Source organism: Antechinus flavipes, chromosome 3 (assembly GCF_016432865.1).
Source record: "Antechinus flavipes isolate AdamAnt ecotype Samford, QLD, Australia chromosome 3, AdamAnt_v2, whole genome shotgun sequence".
Classification (NCBI taxonomy): domain Eukaryota; kingdom Metazoa; phylum Chordata; class Mammalia; order Dasyuromorphia; family Dasyuridae; genus Antechinus; species Antechinus flavipes.
In genome coordinates this window covers 600,297,326-600,311,737 of record NC_067400.1, presented here as the reverse complement: position 1 = coordinate 600,311,737, position 14,412 = coordinate 600,297,326, and the positions used below count along the sequence as shown (strand labels likewise).

At 48.6% G+C, this 14,412-nt stretch overlaps 1 protein-coding gene across 7 annotated transcripts in view; it reads right to left on the bottom strand.

Moving 5' to 3' along the window:
- Positions 1-14,412, bottom strand: part of PLEKHG5 (pleckstrin homology and RhoGEF domain containing G5) — a 123,562-nt gene that overhangs the window by 9,193 nt on the left and 99,957 nt on the right. For all 7 annotated transcript variants that reach the window (XM_051988679.1, XM_051988678.1, XM_051988682.1 and 4 more), the window contains 12 exons: positions 14,066-14,126; positions 12,977-13,068; positions 12,312-12,448; positions 11,730-11,860; positions 11,253-11,438; positions 9,479-9,655; positions 8,181-8,276; positions 6,110-6,160; positions 5,638-5,787; positions 5,300-5,410; positions 5,012-5,161; positions 3,603-3,740 (listed from right to left, as the gene is read on the bottom strand). In XM_051988679.1, coding sequence (XP_051844639.1) covers positions 3,603-3,740; positions 5,012-5,161; positions 5,300-5,410; positions 5,638-5,787; positions 6,110-6,160; positions 8,181-8,276; positions 9,479-9,655; positions 11,253-11,438; positions 11,730-11,860; positions 12,312-12,448; positions 12,977-13,068; positions 14,066-14,126 — 1,480 coding nt within the window. The remainder of the gene's footprint in view (positions 1-3,602; positions 3,741-5,011; positions 5,162-5,299; positions 5,411-5,637; positions 5,788-6,109; positions 6,161-8,180; positions 8,277-9,478; positions 9,656-11,252; positions 11,439-11,729; positions 11,861-12,311; positions 12,449-12,976; positions 13,069-14,065; positions 14,127-14,412) is intronic.

The following is a 14,412-nucleotide window of genomic DNA, read 5'->3' as shown; positions in this document are numbered from 1 at the left end:
TGAGTATCTAATTCATCTGAATTAGATAAAAGGAAATGGAATATAGTAATATATATACACATGCCCCAAGATTTCAGTATAAAAATCCATTAAACTCAAAAGGGAAAAAAGCAACAGAGACATAGGAGGGATAGAAAGGAATCTAAGAAGGAGGTTAAGATAGGTAAGGGACTAGTCATGAGCAAATGTGGAGGGAGGAACTTAAAAGATGTATTAAAAGAAAAGGAAAAAGAACAAAAATGTGGAATCAGGACTGAAGTAAATAGAAGAGAAATATTGCAACTGAGAGGAAATAGGTTATTTCATTTATAAATCACAAGTCTCAGGTAAATTCCTTTTATGCTACCACTTTCTTATTTGTAAAGGGAGAGGTGGGAATAAATCTATGAATGTGAATGGGGTGAACACACCAATAAAATGAAGATCACAACAAAATGGATCAGAAGGCAAAAACTAACAATATATTGTTTATAAGAAACACCTGAAATGCAAATATTCACATAAATATATTGTGCTTCAGCTGAACACACACAAACAAACAAACAAAAAGAGTAGTAATCATGATTTTAGATAAAACTACAGTACATATAGGCACAGTAAATAACAAATCAATATCAACATTGAATATATATGCATCTAATAAAAGCAACTAAATAATTAAAGGAAAAAATCAAATTGGAGAAATAGATACAAAAACTATAATAGCGAGGAGTATTAATGTTCTCTTTTTAGACCCAGACAAATATAACCAAAGATAAACAAGAAAGAAGTTAAGGAATGGAATAACACTTTAGAAAAATTAGAGCTGATAAAGCTCTGGTCATTACTGAATACAGCGCTAGGTGGCACCACAGTGCACCCAGAACACACAATGCCAGACCAGGAGTTAGGAAGACTCTTGAGTTCAAATCTAGTCTCAGATACCATTCACTGTGTGACCCTAGAAATATCAGTAAATTTCATTTACCTCTGTTCCTCATCTGTTAAAAAAAAAAAATGAGCTGAAGAAGGAAATGGCAAATCATTCCAGTATCTCTATCAAGAAAACTCAAATGGGTCATGGTGTTTGATATGATTTAAATGACTCAACAACCATTACTGAAGTGAACATGAATTTCCCCTTTAGCATACAGGAAGTCTTTGGAAAAACTGACCAAGTGAAGGGTGCATAAAGAGCTCACTAAAATATGTAAAAAAGCAGAAATACTTAACATATGATTTTCTGATTATAACACAATAAAAATTCTATTTAAAAAAAGAGCCTTAAAGAATTTTAAAATACCTGAAGAAAAAACAAACATCTTTTTAAAAAAAACTGATGAGTCAAAGACCAAATAATAGAAGCAACAGAAGTTATCATAAAAAATATGACAATAATGAAACAATACACCAAAAATTCTAAGGGGGATAATTTATGCCTCTAAATCCTTTCACCAACAAGAGAGAAAACAAATCTATGAATTGAGAGTGCAATTTTTAAAACCAACTCAACAACAATATAAAAATCTTTGAAAAATTAAAGAAAATTGAAAGCAAAAAAGACTATTGAACTAACAAATAAAAATAGGAGTTAATTTTTTTAAATAATGAACTTGAACAGCTAACCTGATTAAAATTGAGGAAAATAAATTGTTCAGTTAAGAGGGAATCATTAGCAATTACACTGTTTAATTATATGCTAACAGAACATTATTTAGAGGAAATATATGACTACTTATAAAAATATAAAATACCTAGATTAAAAAATGAAGAAATAGACTATTGAAATAACCCAGGATCAGAAAAAGCAATTGAACAAATTATAAATGAATTCCCAGAAAGAAAGAAAAAAAAAAAACCAACTAAAACTCCAGAAGCAAATGTTTCACAAATGAATTCTACCGATCATTCAAAGAACAATTAATGTAATGTTACAGAAACTGTTTTCAATAAAAAAAGAATATCTTTATTTGATACACATATGGTTTTGATACTTTAAAAGATCTATGTGTCCAAAAAAGGATACTTAAATACTTAAAAGTATCTATCTGTACTACTATTTATAGTAGCTCTGTTCTAGTCAAAAATTGGAAACCTAATAAGCACCTTCCTATTGGGAACAGTTAAACAAACTGGTTTGTGAATGTAATGGAATATTATTGTGCCATTAAGAAATGATAAGATGGACGATTTCATATAAAGCAATGAAGAGGGAAGTGAACATCATACAACGCTAATGACATTATAGAGAAAAACAACTTTGGACGGCTCAAGAATTCTGATCAATGTAATGAGAAACCATGAGTTTCAAAGAATAAAAACATGCCACGTACCCTATGATAGAGAGGTGAACAACTTAAAATAAAGAAAGAGATATACATTTCAGACGTGACTGATATGGGAATTTGTTTTGCCAAACTATGTAGCTATGTCTTGAGACATTTATTTTTCTTTGTTTTAAGTAGATCAATTGTGGGAGGGAGTAGGAGGGATAGATTAATTTTTAAGATATTTGGTGCTTGAAAAATAAAATAATAAACCACAGTGGTTTAAAAAAAATAAAACATTAAGATGAAATAAAAATTCCACGGGTTGATGAATTCAAGATGTTTCATACCCCAAGGCTCATCTTTTTTAACACAAAATTTTCCCAGTGATGACCTAGGAAAAGATCCATGGTAAATGTAAGCATACAAATGATGATGAATGTGGAAAGTATAGCACAAAAATATAAATACAAGATATATGGGGCCAGAAAGACAGCCCAAGCCCCTTCATCAGTAACTTTGTTATTGTTGTTTAGCCATTTTTCAGTTATGTGCAACTCTTCGTGACCCCATTTAGTGTTTTCTTGGCAGAGATATTGGAGCTGTTTGCCATTTCCTTTTCCAACTCATTTTACAGGTAAGGAAACTGAGGCAGAGTAAAGTGACTTTTCCTGGGTCATATAGCTAGTAAGTGTCTGAGACCAGATTTAAACTGTTATTGTTCAGCAGAGTCAGACTCTTTGTGACCCCCATTTGGGGTTTTCTTGCAAAGATGCTGGAGGGGTTTGCCATTTTCTTCTCCAGTTTATTTTACAGATGAAGAAACCGAAGCAGAGTGAAGTGACTTGCTCCAGGTCACACAGCTACTAAGGGACTGAGGCTGGACTTGAACTCAGGAAAATGAGACTTCCTGACTCCAATTCACCTAGCTATATCAGTAACTATAAACACATTTTTAAAAAAAAGTTCCTAGGAGGGAGAACAAGTTATGTCCTCTGGTAAGGTCTCATGCTCAGAAGGAATTGTCCAGACTGCGACTCCACAGATGGGTTGTGATCTATCCAGTACTTGACACATAAAAAATGCTTTAAATGATTTGCTGCATTGATAGATTCCTTAAGTAGAAGAAATCATGAATCTGGAGATTAATAATCAAGAAATAAAAGATAATCAAGAAATAAAACTTAATCTCATTTTGAGGCTCCGTGCAGCGTCTCTTGCCCAGCATTCATGATCTTGGGGGTGCCAGGGAAAAGTTTGGGGGCACTTGCTCAGGAGCGGGTGGATGGGACAGAGGTACAGGGGACAGACGAAAGCAAGAGGAAGCTGGGAGGGAACGGGCGGAAGCCGAGATACCTTATCCACCTCGTCGGTGCTGCTCTCCACCACCTCGTAGGAGTCAATGCGGCTGATGATGGCGGCCAGCCGTTGCTGCTCCTGCCGCTGCCTCATCCGGGAGTTGACGTGATTGATGAACCGCTCCACTGAGCTAATCTATGAGGAATATGGGGATTATCTATTAATCAATCAGTTACCCAAAAGCAGCTATTATGTACCCACTATTTACCTGGCTCTTGGAATATCAAGTGCACAATGAACTATCCCCTGCCCTCATCATACGAGAGGAGATACGAACATGTGTAAGTTTATATAAAACACGGGGAGAGGAACGAGGCTGGTAATTTCATTGTTATAGATGGTCTTTCTCGTTTGGAGGCCATCTTGCTATCCCAGTGATCAAAAAGCTGCAAACTCAGAGTTAGCTGGTGGCTAGAATCAGAGAGACCCAAATCAGTATCCAGACTCTGGAGATTAGCCAGCTGTAGGGCTCTGGACAAGTCCCTTACATTTCCCTCAGTTTCCTCGTCTGTAAAATGAAAGAATAGTGCCTATTTCCCAAGATTTTCTTGAGGGTTAAATGAGATAATTATAAAAAATGCTTGATACAGTGCCTGGTACACAGGAGACATTATACAAATGCTAGCTACTATTAAAGTAAATTTATAATAATCTAGCAGAGGATCGGTGGGGGAGAAAGTCAGTAGAAACTTGAGGGATCAGGAAAGGCTTCGTATAAAACGATGCTACAGAAAGCTCACCCAAAGGTGAGGAGAGAACGCTCCAGGCAGGGGGCACAGTAAGTAGTCTATGCAAAGAGGCAGAGATGGGAGATGGAGTGTTCTGTGTGAGGAACATGCAGAATCTCACAAAGGAGACATAAGGTGCCCAGAAAGGCACTTTGGAGGCAGGCCGTGAAGGGCTTTAAATGCCAAACAGAGGAATCTGGACTTGGGTAAAGAAAGTGGGAGGCTACAATGGAAAGATAAATTTGGAGGCAGAGAGACCTGGGTTCTAGTCTTAATTTTGCTATTGACTATGTGTGTGTGCTCTGGTGCAAGTCCCTCAACTACCCTGAGAGTCAATTTCCTCATCTGCAAAATGAGGGGGTTGAGTCGAGTACAGCTGAGATTTCTTCTAGCTCTAGAGCAATGATCCCAGAGGTAATAGGGAGCCACTGAAAGTTCTTGAGCCAGAGAAGAACATGGTCAGGATATCAATTTGGTAACTGTGTAGTGAAAGGACTGCAGGGGGGAGAAAATGGGGGCGGGAAACCCAGAGAACTTACTGAAATAATGAGGGAAGGGGCTCACGTGGGAAGTCTGGAGGAAGGCGAGGGAAGGAAAATAGAGGCTTCATATCACACCCAGGGTGTGTGCGTGTGTGTAGGGGAAGGCTCCCTTCCTTCCTGCCCTCGCCCCAGTTACCATGGTGACAATGGCCTCCTTCGTCGAGGGGTCATCGGTCTTCTTCAGCACGGATTTCAGCAGCAGGGGATATTTCGTGAGTCTCTGATGAGGTTTCACCAGCATGTCACTCAGTTTCAGCCTCTGGCACTGCTGGTGCTTTTCTGCCCACTGTAACCAGAACATATTGCGGGGGGGCCCTCGCCATTGCCCTCCTCCTTCCTCCCACATCAGTCCCCTCCTCCTCTCCATCAGTCCCCCTCCCTTTCCTCTCCATCAGACAGCCCTGCCCCTTGGCCCCTCTCTCACCGTCACATAGATTCTGAAGAGGTCATTGTCTCTCAGCAGGCTCCTCATGTACTCCATGCAGCCCTCCTCCTCCATGCAGTAACGGATGTAAGGTTTGAACAGGGATCCAAACTGCAGGGTCAGAAGCAGCAAAAGGATCAGGGTACATGGAAAGGCAAAGGAGGCTTCGGGCTCAGGAGGCAAGCTAAGAGTTCAGGACAATGGGAAGCCTGGGATCTGCCCAGGAAGCCAGCAGCTTCAGCGGAGCCCTCAGGTTCCCGTCAGTACTTGGAGGACCTTTGGATCCCTAAGCCCAGCCATATGAGGACTGGGGGCCAAGCCTGGGGCCAGCCCCTTACCATTCGGAAGCCTTTGAGGAGGTCTGCAGGCTGCAGCAGGGTCCGGGCCCGCCGAGCTTTGTCCAGCATGGGGGCCATCACGCCACTCCACAGTCCTCGGTGCAGCTGAATGATCTCCTGGGTATTGCTGAATAAGCGCTCAACGTCCACCTGAGGGAAGGGTCCTGGTTTGAGCCCTCACCCACCCTACTCCCCAAATCATCCCCTTTCCCCTAATTCATCCTCTACTTTCTCGGGAAGTCCTCTCTGCTCCCTGCACGATATCACCCTAGAGTCTCTCCGGTGTCTTCTCTATCCTCCCACTGAGATCAGCCAGTCAATAAATATTTATTAAAGCACCTACTATGTGCCAGGCACTGGGCTAAGTGCTGGGGATACAAAGGAAAGTAGCAGGTGGTCTGAGTGGGCATGGGAGCGAGAAAGGGTGCGACATAGCCCCTGCTGATCCCTCCCTCCCCTCTGAACCTCTCACCTCACACAGCAGACCCGACTCTTGCAGGTTCAAAAGGCAGCACATGAAGAGCTATGGGAAAACAAAACAAAGCATTAAAAAAAAAAAACTATTGGCCAGTGTTAAGACCAAGCAGGATCTCAAAGCTCTGCTGAGGACGCTCACACACCTCCTTCTTTTTGGGAGGGAAGTGGTGGGCTACAGGCTCTGAATAAGGCATACATTTCCAGGCCTGGGCAGTGTGGTGATTTATTTTCCTTTGCTACATTTGATACATGTTCTACTTAGGGGAGAAGCTATGATGGTATTTACGAAGAAGATAAATAAAAGATCTTATAAAATTTCATAAGATCTAGGGAGAGTGGGAGGGAGACTTTCAGCACAGTCTCCCCCAAACTAGTGGTTGAGCTTGTCCTCGGGCAGTCTCTCAGATGACCAGAACCACAAGGATCATCTGGCTTCCTCCATCTCAGCTGGGGGGGACACAGGAACCAGCTATCACTTTATTGTCCCTTGAGGGGAAGAACTGGGAGAGGATGTGGGAGGGGAACCATCACAGGACTAAGAAAGGGGCTTTTGGAGGGAAAGCCCGAGGCAGGTTCAAGCCTGAGGCTAGGTGCCCCATGAGCTCTAGCAATCAAGCAGATGGATGTGAGTCAAAAGTTAAGATAAATAACATGACTAAGGGGGAAATAGGTTTACGTGATTGCACATGTATAATCTATATCAGATTTCCTGCCATCCTGGGAAGAGAGAGAGGAAAGGAGAAAAATTCTGGAACTCAAAATTTTACACAAAATGAATGCTGGAGGATTTACACTTTTTCTTTTTTTTTTTTTTTCCTTCTTCATTTTTCCCCCTTTTGGTCTGATTTTGCTTTTTTATTTTTTTTTTTTTTTTTTAAATTAAAGCTTTTTATTTTCAAAACACATACATGGATAATTTTCCACATTCACCCTTCCAAAAACTTGTGTTCTAATTTTTTCCCTCCCTTCCACTCAAATTGGACGGCAAGTGATCCAATATGTGCTCAACATGTGCAATTCTTCTATACATATTTCCACAAATATCCCGCTACACAAGAAAAATCAGATCAAAAAGGGAAAAAAATGAGAAAGAAAACAAAATGCAAGCAAACATCAAAAAGAGTGAAAATGCTATGTTGTGATCCACACTCAGTCCCCACAAAACTCTCTCTGGGTGCAGATGGCTCTCTCCATCACAAGACTATTGGAACTGGCCCGAGGCTGATTTTATTTTTGCATAGTCTGACAAATATGGAAATACGTTTAGAAGAATTGCACATATTTAACCTATATGAGATTACTTGGTGTCTGGGGAAGGGCTAGGTAAGGAAGGGAGGAAAAAAACTTTGGAACACAAAATAAATAGAATATAAAATACTATGGAAAAAAATTTTAAATGAATGATGAAAAATATTTGTTATATGTCACTGGAAAAAGTAAAATAATATTTTTTCTTCTTTTATTGAAGTCTTTTTAATTTTTAAAACATATGCATGGATAATTCTTCAACATTAACCCTTGCAAAACCTTGTGTTTTAATTTTTTCCCTGCCTCTCCACTAGATGGCAAGTAATCCAATGTATGTTAAATGTGGTAAAAATATAAATTATTATTTTTTTAAATTAAGTCAGTGCAACTGAATGATATCTTGAGTATTGCTGCTCAACAAGCGCTCAACATCCACCAGGGGAAAGGTCCTAGTTTGAGCCCCTGCCCACTTCACCCCCAAAACCATCCCCTTTCCCCACTTTATCCTCTACTTTCTCAGGCCCTCCCTGCTCCCTCTCCCCGCAAAAACCCAGACAGGACAATAATCATTGTTTCTATTGTTTCCTAATAATAGTTCATCTGAACAAATTACTTAAGAGCTGAGTTAAGGAAGGGGAATGGGGAAACCTGGGGCAGATGGGGGAGGGAGAAGGGGATTGGGGGTAAGTGCCTCCATCTGGAAGGTGGGGGAAAGGGCCAGACCGGATCTGGTACTTGGGAAGAAGAAGAGCAGGAAAAGTGGGCCCAGTGGGCCGCACCCCAGGCCCCCACAAACACACACTCCCCGGCCTTCTTACATCGGTGATAACTCGAAGTTTCTTGATATAGGAAGCCTCCGTCTGTAACAGCTCCCACACCGCCTCCTGCTGGTGACACTGCCGCCTGGTCAGCTTCTGGGGAAGGAGGATGGACCAGAGAAGTGAGGTGGGAGGTGGGAGGATGAGGATGTGAGGCAGCCCAGGGGGACGCGGGAGGCGAGCATCACCCCAGGGGCTCAGCCAGTGATTTCTAGGAGGAAGCTGGGGGTGGGAGATCTTAGAACCACAGATCGTGAGCTCTGGAAGGATCCAAGGAAACCTTCTCCTCTAAACCCTTATTTTTGTACATGGCAGCAGAGCGAGGTGGCTGCAAAACTGCTCTCGGAGCCAAGAAAACCTGGGTTTAAATCCTGTCTTTGACACATGGGCAGATCGCTGCCCCGGGCAACTAGGCTGAGAAGGTACAGTTTCCAAAGGACGGACTCTATTTCTGGGCTTTACCTTAGGGCTCAGTATACAGTAAGCATTCAATAAATGCTTACTGACTGAACTTTACAGAGGAGGAAACAGACCGGAGATATTTACCTAAGGTCACACAGCTGGTGAGGAATCAGGTAACCTTCTAATAATATGATTTCTAGTAATAAAATGTCTTCTAATAATAATTTGACAGCATGTGAGCTTCTTGAGGGCAGAGACTGCTATTATCTTTTCTTATAATCCCAGCATTTAGCATAGTGCCTGGCCCTTGAAAAAGCCTAGTAAAGCACACAGTAAACATCTAATAATTGCTTTATTTTTTCCATTTCTCCTTTCTTTCCTTTTTCTTTTCTTCTTCCTTTTCTCTCCTTTTCTTTTTCTCTTGCTTTTCTTCTTCCTTCCTTCCTTTTCTTCCTTATTTCTTTCTTTCCCTTTGTCCCTTCCTTCCCTTTTTCCTTCCCTTTCTTCCTCCCTCCCTCTCCTTCCTTCCTTCCTTCTTTTCTGCCATCCCCATTTCGCAGATTATGAAACCAAGACTCACACTGGCAGGATATGAACCCAGGTTGACTTGATACCATTACGCCAGCTAACTAATTAGCAATAAGACCTTGTGTGAAATTAGAATGAGGACATTTGCAACTTCTCTCTAAGAGAAAATAGACTGAAAGTACTTTGTAAAATGTAAGAGCTCCCCTTATGTTGTGGTGGGATGGGGAGAAACAGAGGGGAGGGGAACAGAGCCGTGGAGAGAGGGAGGACAGCTGGACCAGCTGGAATCCTGCTGGCTCTTGCAGAACCTGGCAGAGCCAGAGGAAATGCCCAGGTTGGGGGATGGTGTCCCGGGTGCGCTTAATCACCTCTGCCCCATCTATGAGCTCCTGCCAGCTGTCTTCCAGGATAAGGTCAGCATCCTCCTCTTCCTCCTCCTCTTCCCAGGAGTCATGGTCAAAGCGTAGCTGCTGGGGCAGTCTGGGCAGGCCAAAGAGGCTGTAGGAGTGAAGTTTGCTCTCCAATTGCTCCATCTTGTCGACTTCCTGAGGACGGACAGAGCAGTCAAGGTCAATGATATCTGCCACAGGAATAGTCTTCTGCCACCGATGAACTGAGGGAAGTTTCTACAAGAAAGTCAGCTTAGGACCCCATGCCTGGGACCCAGGAGTAAGAGGAGAAACAGAGGACCACATGCCCTGCCAAAAGAGGAGGAAACTCCTTCCCCTGGGGCCAGGAGCCCGAGCAGGGACCCCAGGAGTCGGTGGAGAATGAAGGAAACTCAGCTCTTCTCCTTCCCCTGGGCCCAGGACCCCGAGCAGGGACCCCAAGAATCGGCAGAGGGGCAGAGGATGAAGGAAACTCAGCTCTTCTCCTTCCCCTGGGCCCAGGACCCCGAGCAGGGACCCCAGGAGTCGGCGGAGAATGAAGGAAACTCAGCTCTTCTCCTTCCCCCGGGCCCAGGACCCCAAGCATCGGCAGAGGGGCAGAGGATGAAGGAAACTCAGCTCTTCTCCTCCCCCCCAGGCCCAGGACCCCAAGCATCGGCAGAGGGGCAGAGGATGAAGGAAACTCAGCTCTTCTCCTCCCCCCCAGGCCCAGGACCCCGAGCAGGGACCCCAGGAGTCGGCGGAGAATGAAGGAAACTCAGCTCTTCTCCTCCCCCCCGGGCCCAGGACCCCAAGCATCGGCAGAGGGGCAGAGGATGAAGGAAACTCAGCTCTTCTCCTCCCCCCCAGGCCCAGGACCCCGAGCAGGGACCCCAAGAATCGGCAGAGGGGCAGAGGATGAAGGAAACTCAGCTCTTCTCCTTCCCCTGGGCCCAGGACCCCGAGCAGGGACCCCAAGAATCGGCAGAGGGGCAGAGAATGAAGGAAACTCAGCTCTTCTCCTTCCCCCGGGCCCAGGACCCCAAGCATCGGCAGAGGGGCAGAGGATGAAGGAAACTCAGCTCTTCTCCTCCCCCCCAGGCCCAGGACCCCGAGCAGGGACCCCAAGAATCGGCAGAGGGGCAGAGGATGAAGGAAACTCAGCTCTTCTCCTCCCCCCGGGCCCAGGACCCCGAGCAGGGACCCCAAGAATCAGCAGAGGGGAAGAGGATGAAGGAAACTCAGCTCTTCTCCTTCCCCCGGGCCCAGGACCCCGAGCAGGGACCCTAAGAATCGGCAGAGGATGAAGGAAACTCAGCTCTTCTCCTCCCCCCCGGGCCCAGGACCCCGAGCATCGGCAGAGGGGCAGAGGATGAAGGAAACTCAGCTCTTCTCCTCCCCCCCAGGCCCAGGACCCCGAGCAGGGACCCCAAGAATCGGCAGAGGGGCAGAGGATGAAGGAAACTCAGCTCTTCTCCTCCCCCCGGGCCCAGGACCCCGAGCAGGGACCCCAAGAATCAGCAGAGGGGAAGAGGATGAAGGAAACTCAGCTCTTCTCCTTCCCCCGGGCCCAGGACCCCGAGCAGGGAGAATCGGCAGAGGATGAAGGAAACTCAGCTCTTCTCCTCCCCCCCAGGCCCAGGACCCCGAGCAGGGACTCCAAGAATCGGCAGAGGGGCGGAGGATGAAGGAAACTCAGCTCTTCTCCTTCCCCCGGGCCCAGGACCCTGAGCAGGGACCCCAGGAGTCGGCAGAGGGGCGGAGGACCACTTACCCTGACAAAGGAGCTCCCGCTGGGTCCAGAGCTGAAAAGGCCACTGAAGCGACTGGCGGCCCGGTTCTTCCAGGTGTCGATGCCGTTGCTGGGCAGGGAGCTGCTGGATGGCACGGAGGGCTCCAGGCCGGGGATGCTGGCGTCCCCCAGGAACTCTGTCATGTTCTTACGCCTTCGGCCGGGGGCCTGAGCCCAGGAAAGGGAGAGGGGGGTGCGGGAACTGAGTCAGGGGCAGCTAGGCCTGAGGCCCGCCCGGGCAGCCTCATTTGCCCACCCACAGTCTCATCCTTAGGGACCCTGATGTGTCTGCCTGGGGAAGAAAAGGGGGCTCCCAGATTCAGAGCTGGAAGAGACCTTCGAGGCCCTCTAGTCCAGATGACAAAACCGACTTGCGGAGAATCCGCCACCCGGGTGATCCTCTCCGGCCCGTCCTCCTCCCACATGATCCCCTCCCCCCAGAGCCCCTCGGGCCCTCACCAGGATGTCCAGACTCTCCCGCCGAGCCTGATGGTCACTGCGGTCTGAGGCAGGAGGCCCGGGAATGGGCAAGCTCAGGGATTTGAAATCCTTCACCGCCAGCTCTACCTTCACCTCATCTCCAGGTTTGGCTGAGACAAGCCGGGCAGGGAGGGTTAGAGATCTGGTCGGACAACAGCCCCCCAACCTCAAACTCCCACAGCACAGACGGAAAGGAGCCCCCCCCCCCCATCAGCACAAAAACCGCAGTCGCATCTCTGGAGTTTTACCAAGTGACTTCCCCCAGGAGTGTTGGGGGAGAGCTGGTGCAAGAGTTAATGCCCCCAATTACAGATGACAAAACTGAGGCTCAGGGTCACTCAGAAAAGGCAGGATTTGAAACCAGGACTTGACCCTGAGTCCAGAACACTCTCTTCATTACTCTCCCCCTCCCTTTGTCCTTTTCCCTGCCTTCCTACCCCGATCTTGTTCCTCAAACCCTCAGGCAGGAGAGGGAACCTCAGCTACCAACTAATGGAAGCCGCTGAGGGGCTGCCACACATCCCCCCCCCCAACCCCACCCAGGGCCATCCCTCTGCTCACCTTTGACCCTCAGGTAGTGACCCCCAAACCTGTAGGCCTCGAAATGCAGGGAGAGGGGTGTATTGGACTGGTCTAGGTAGATATCGACTTTGCCGAGCTCAATGCCCTTCCTCTCAAACACGGGCAGCAACACTTCCCTGCCACGAGGAACGAGCTGTTACTGGCCCTGACCTCGCCCCCCCCCCCCCGGGCTGTACCCCCCCCCCAGAGCCACGCCACTCAACAGCTGCAGAGGTCACAGGCCTGTCCTTCCAGAACTGGATTGGCCGTGGGACCCCCAGCCCCGACTGCAGAAACGGGGAAACTGAGGCAGACAGCTGCGGGGTCTGGCCCAAGATCTCAAAGACAGTCAGCGTGGAAGAGGTGGAATTTGAACCCAGAGCCCCTGACGCTAGAGCAGAGCCATAGTACGCCCCCCCTTTGGAGCTCAAACCCCCCTGCAGTGCCTTGGAGGCCGCCCCCCCCCCAGCCTGACCTTTCCCCTCACCCTGCAACACTATTTCTGCAGCCTCAGCATCGGCTTGGGACGGGGGGGCTTCAGTTAAATTCGGGTTTTCCGTTTCAGAGAAACAGGTTCGGTTAAAAGAGTATTAACTGGGCAGAACCAGGGAAGGCGGGGAGGGCACAGGGGGGAGCCCCCCAGACACACAAAGTCCCCCCCATACCCCAAGGACTTCTTCTTCATGGCGGGGACGATCTCGGTCTCAATGTCCACATTCAGGTCGAATTTCAGGGTGAAGCACTCCTTGCTGGGGTCCTGGCGGGGAAAACTCGGGGTTAGAGGCTCCCCACAGTCCTTGGGCGGGCCGAGGGAGGGGCCAGACAGAACCGGCCCGGACCCACGCCGGCCGGGACTCTGCGGCGGCTGCAGTGCCCCGAACGGCCACCGGGGGGAGACACAGAGCACGAACCCGAGGGAAGCGTCGCCCAGAGCCTGAGCTCGAACTGGCCAAAGGCAACCGGGAAATTCGCTTCTAGACGGCGCTGCTGGCGTTTCCCCGCCCTGGGGGACAGCCCCGGTCACCTCGCCCTCCTGGGGACTCCTGGGGACTCCGAGCCGAGTCATCGGGGCCAAATCGGACCTCCCCGCCCCCTTCTCACACATACACCCCAGGAGAGCAGGGCCGAGGGCTCCGAACCCAGATAAAGGGGGGGGGGCCGAGCCTGATGCCCGGGGTCTCCCCGCCCCCTTCTCACATATATACCCGGACTACAGCAGAGAGAAGGGCCCGGAGGGCTCCGGACCCAGATAAGGGGGGGGGGGGGCCGAGCCTGACGCCCGGGGGTCTCCCCCCCCCCTTCTCACACATACACCCCATATAGCAGAGAGAAGGGCCACGGAGGGCTCCGGACCCAGATAAAAGGGGGGGGGGCCGAGCCTGACGCCCGGGGGTCTCCCCGCCCCCTTCTCACATATACACCTGAACTACAGCAGAGACAAGGGCCGGGGAGCGGAGGGCTCCGGTCACAGATAAGGGGGGGGGGCCGAGCCTGACGCCCGGGGTCTCCCCGCCCCCTTCTCACACATACACCCCAGGACAGCAGAGAGAAGGGCTGCAGACCCAGATAAAGGTGATGCTGGCGAGCCTCACACCCAGGGGTCTCCCCGCCCCCTTCTCTCACATACACCCGGACTACAGCAGAGACAAGGGCCGAGGAGCAGAGGGCTCTGGCCCCAGGTAAAGGCGGGAGCCTGACTCCCGGGGGCTCTGGGTCCGCCCCACCTCCAGCCCCCAGCCCAGGGGGCTCCTTACGTCAGTGTGTCTCCGCCGAGCTTTCTTCTTTGCCAGCTTCAGACCTGAGCCCTTCCTCTCCCTGGGGGCAGCAGATGGGAAGAGGGCAGAGGTTAGACATTCTCCCTGCAGCGAGAGACTGGGACCCCAAAACTCCCCTCCTGTCCCAGCTGCCCAAGTGCCCAGGGCTGGGAATGGCATAGCCAGGTAAGGGCTAGGCACACCCTCTAGTGGCTAACGGAGGAATCGCGCCCACTTTCAACTAGCCATCCTACATCCCTGGATTTGGAGCTAGAAGGGTCTGATTCCAAGGTCCTCATTTAACAGAAGAGGAAACTGAGACCCGGAGCACTGGGTCTTCATGCATA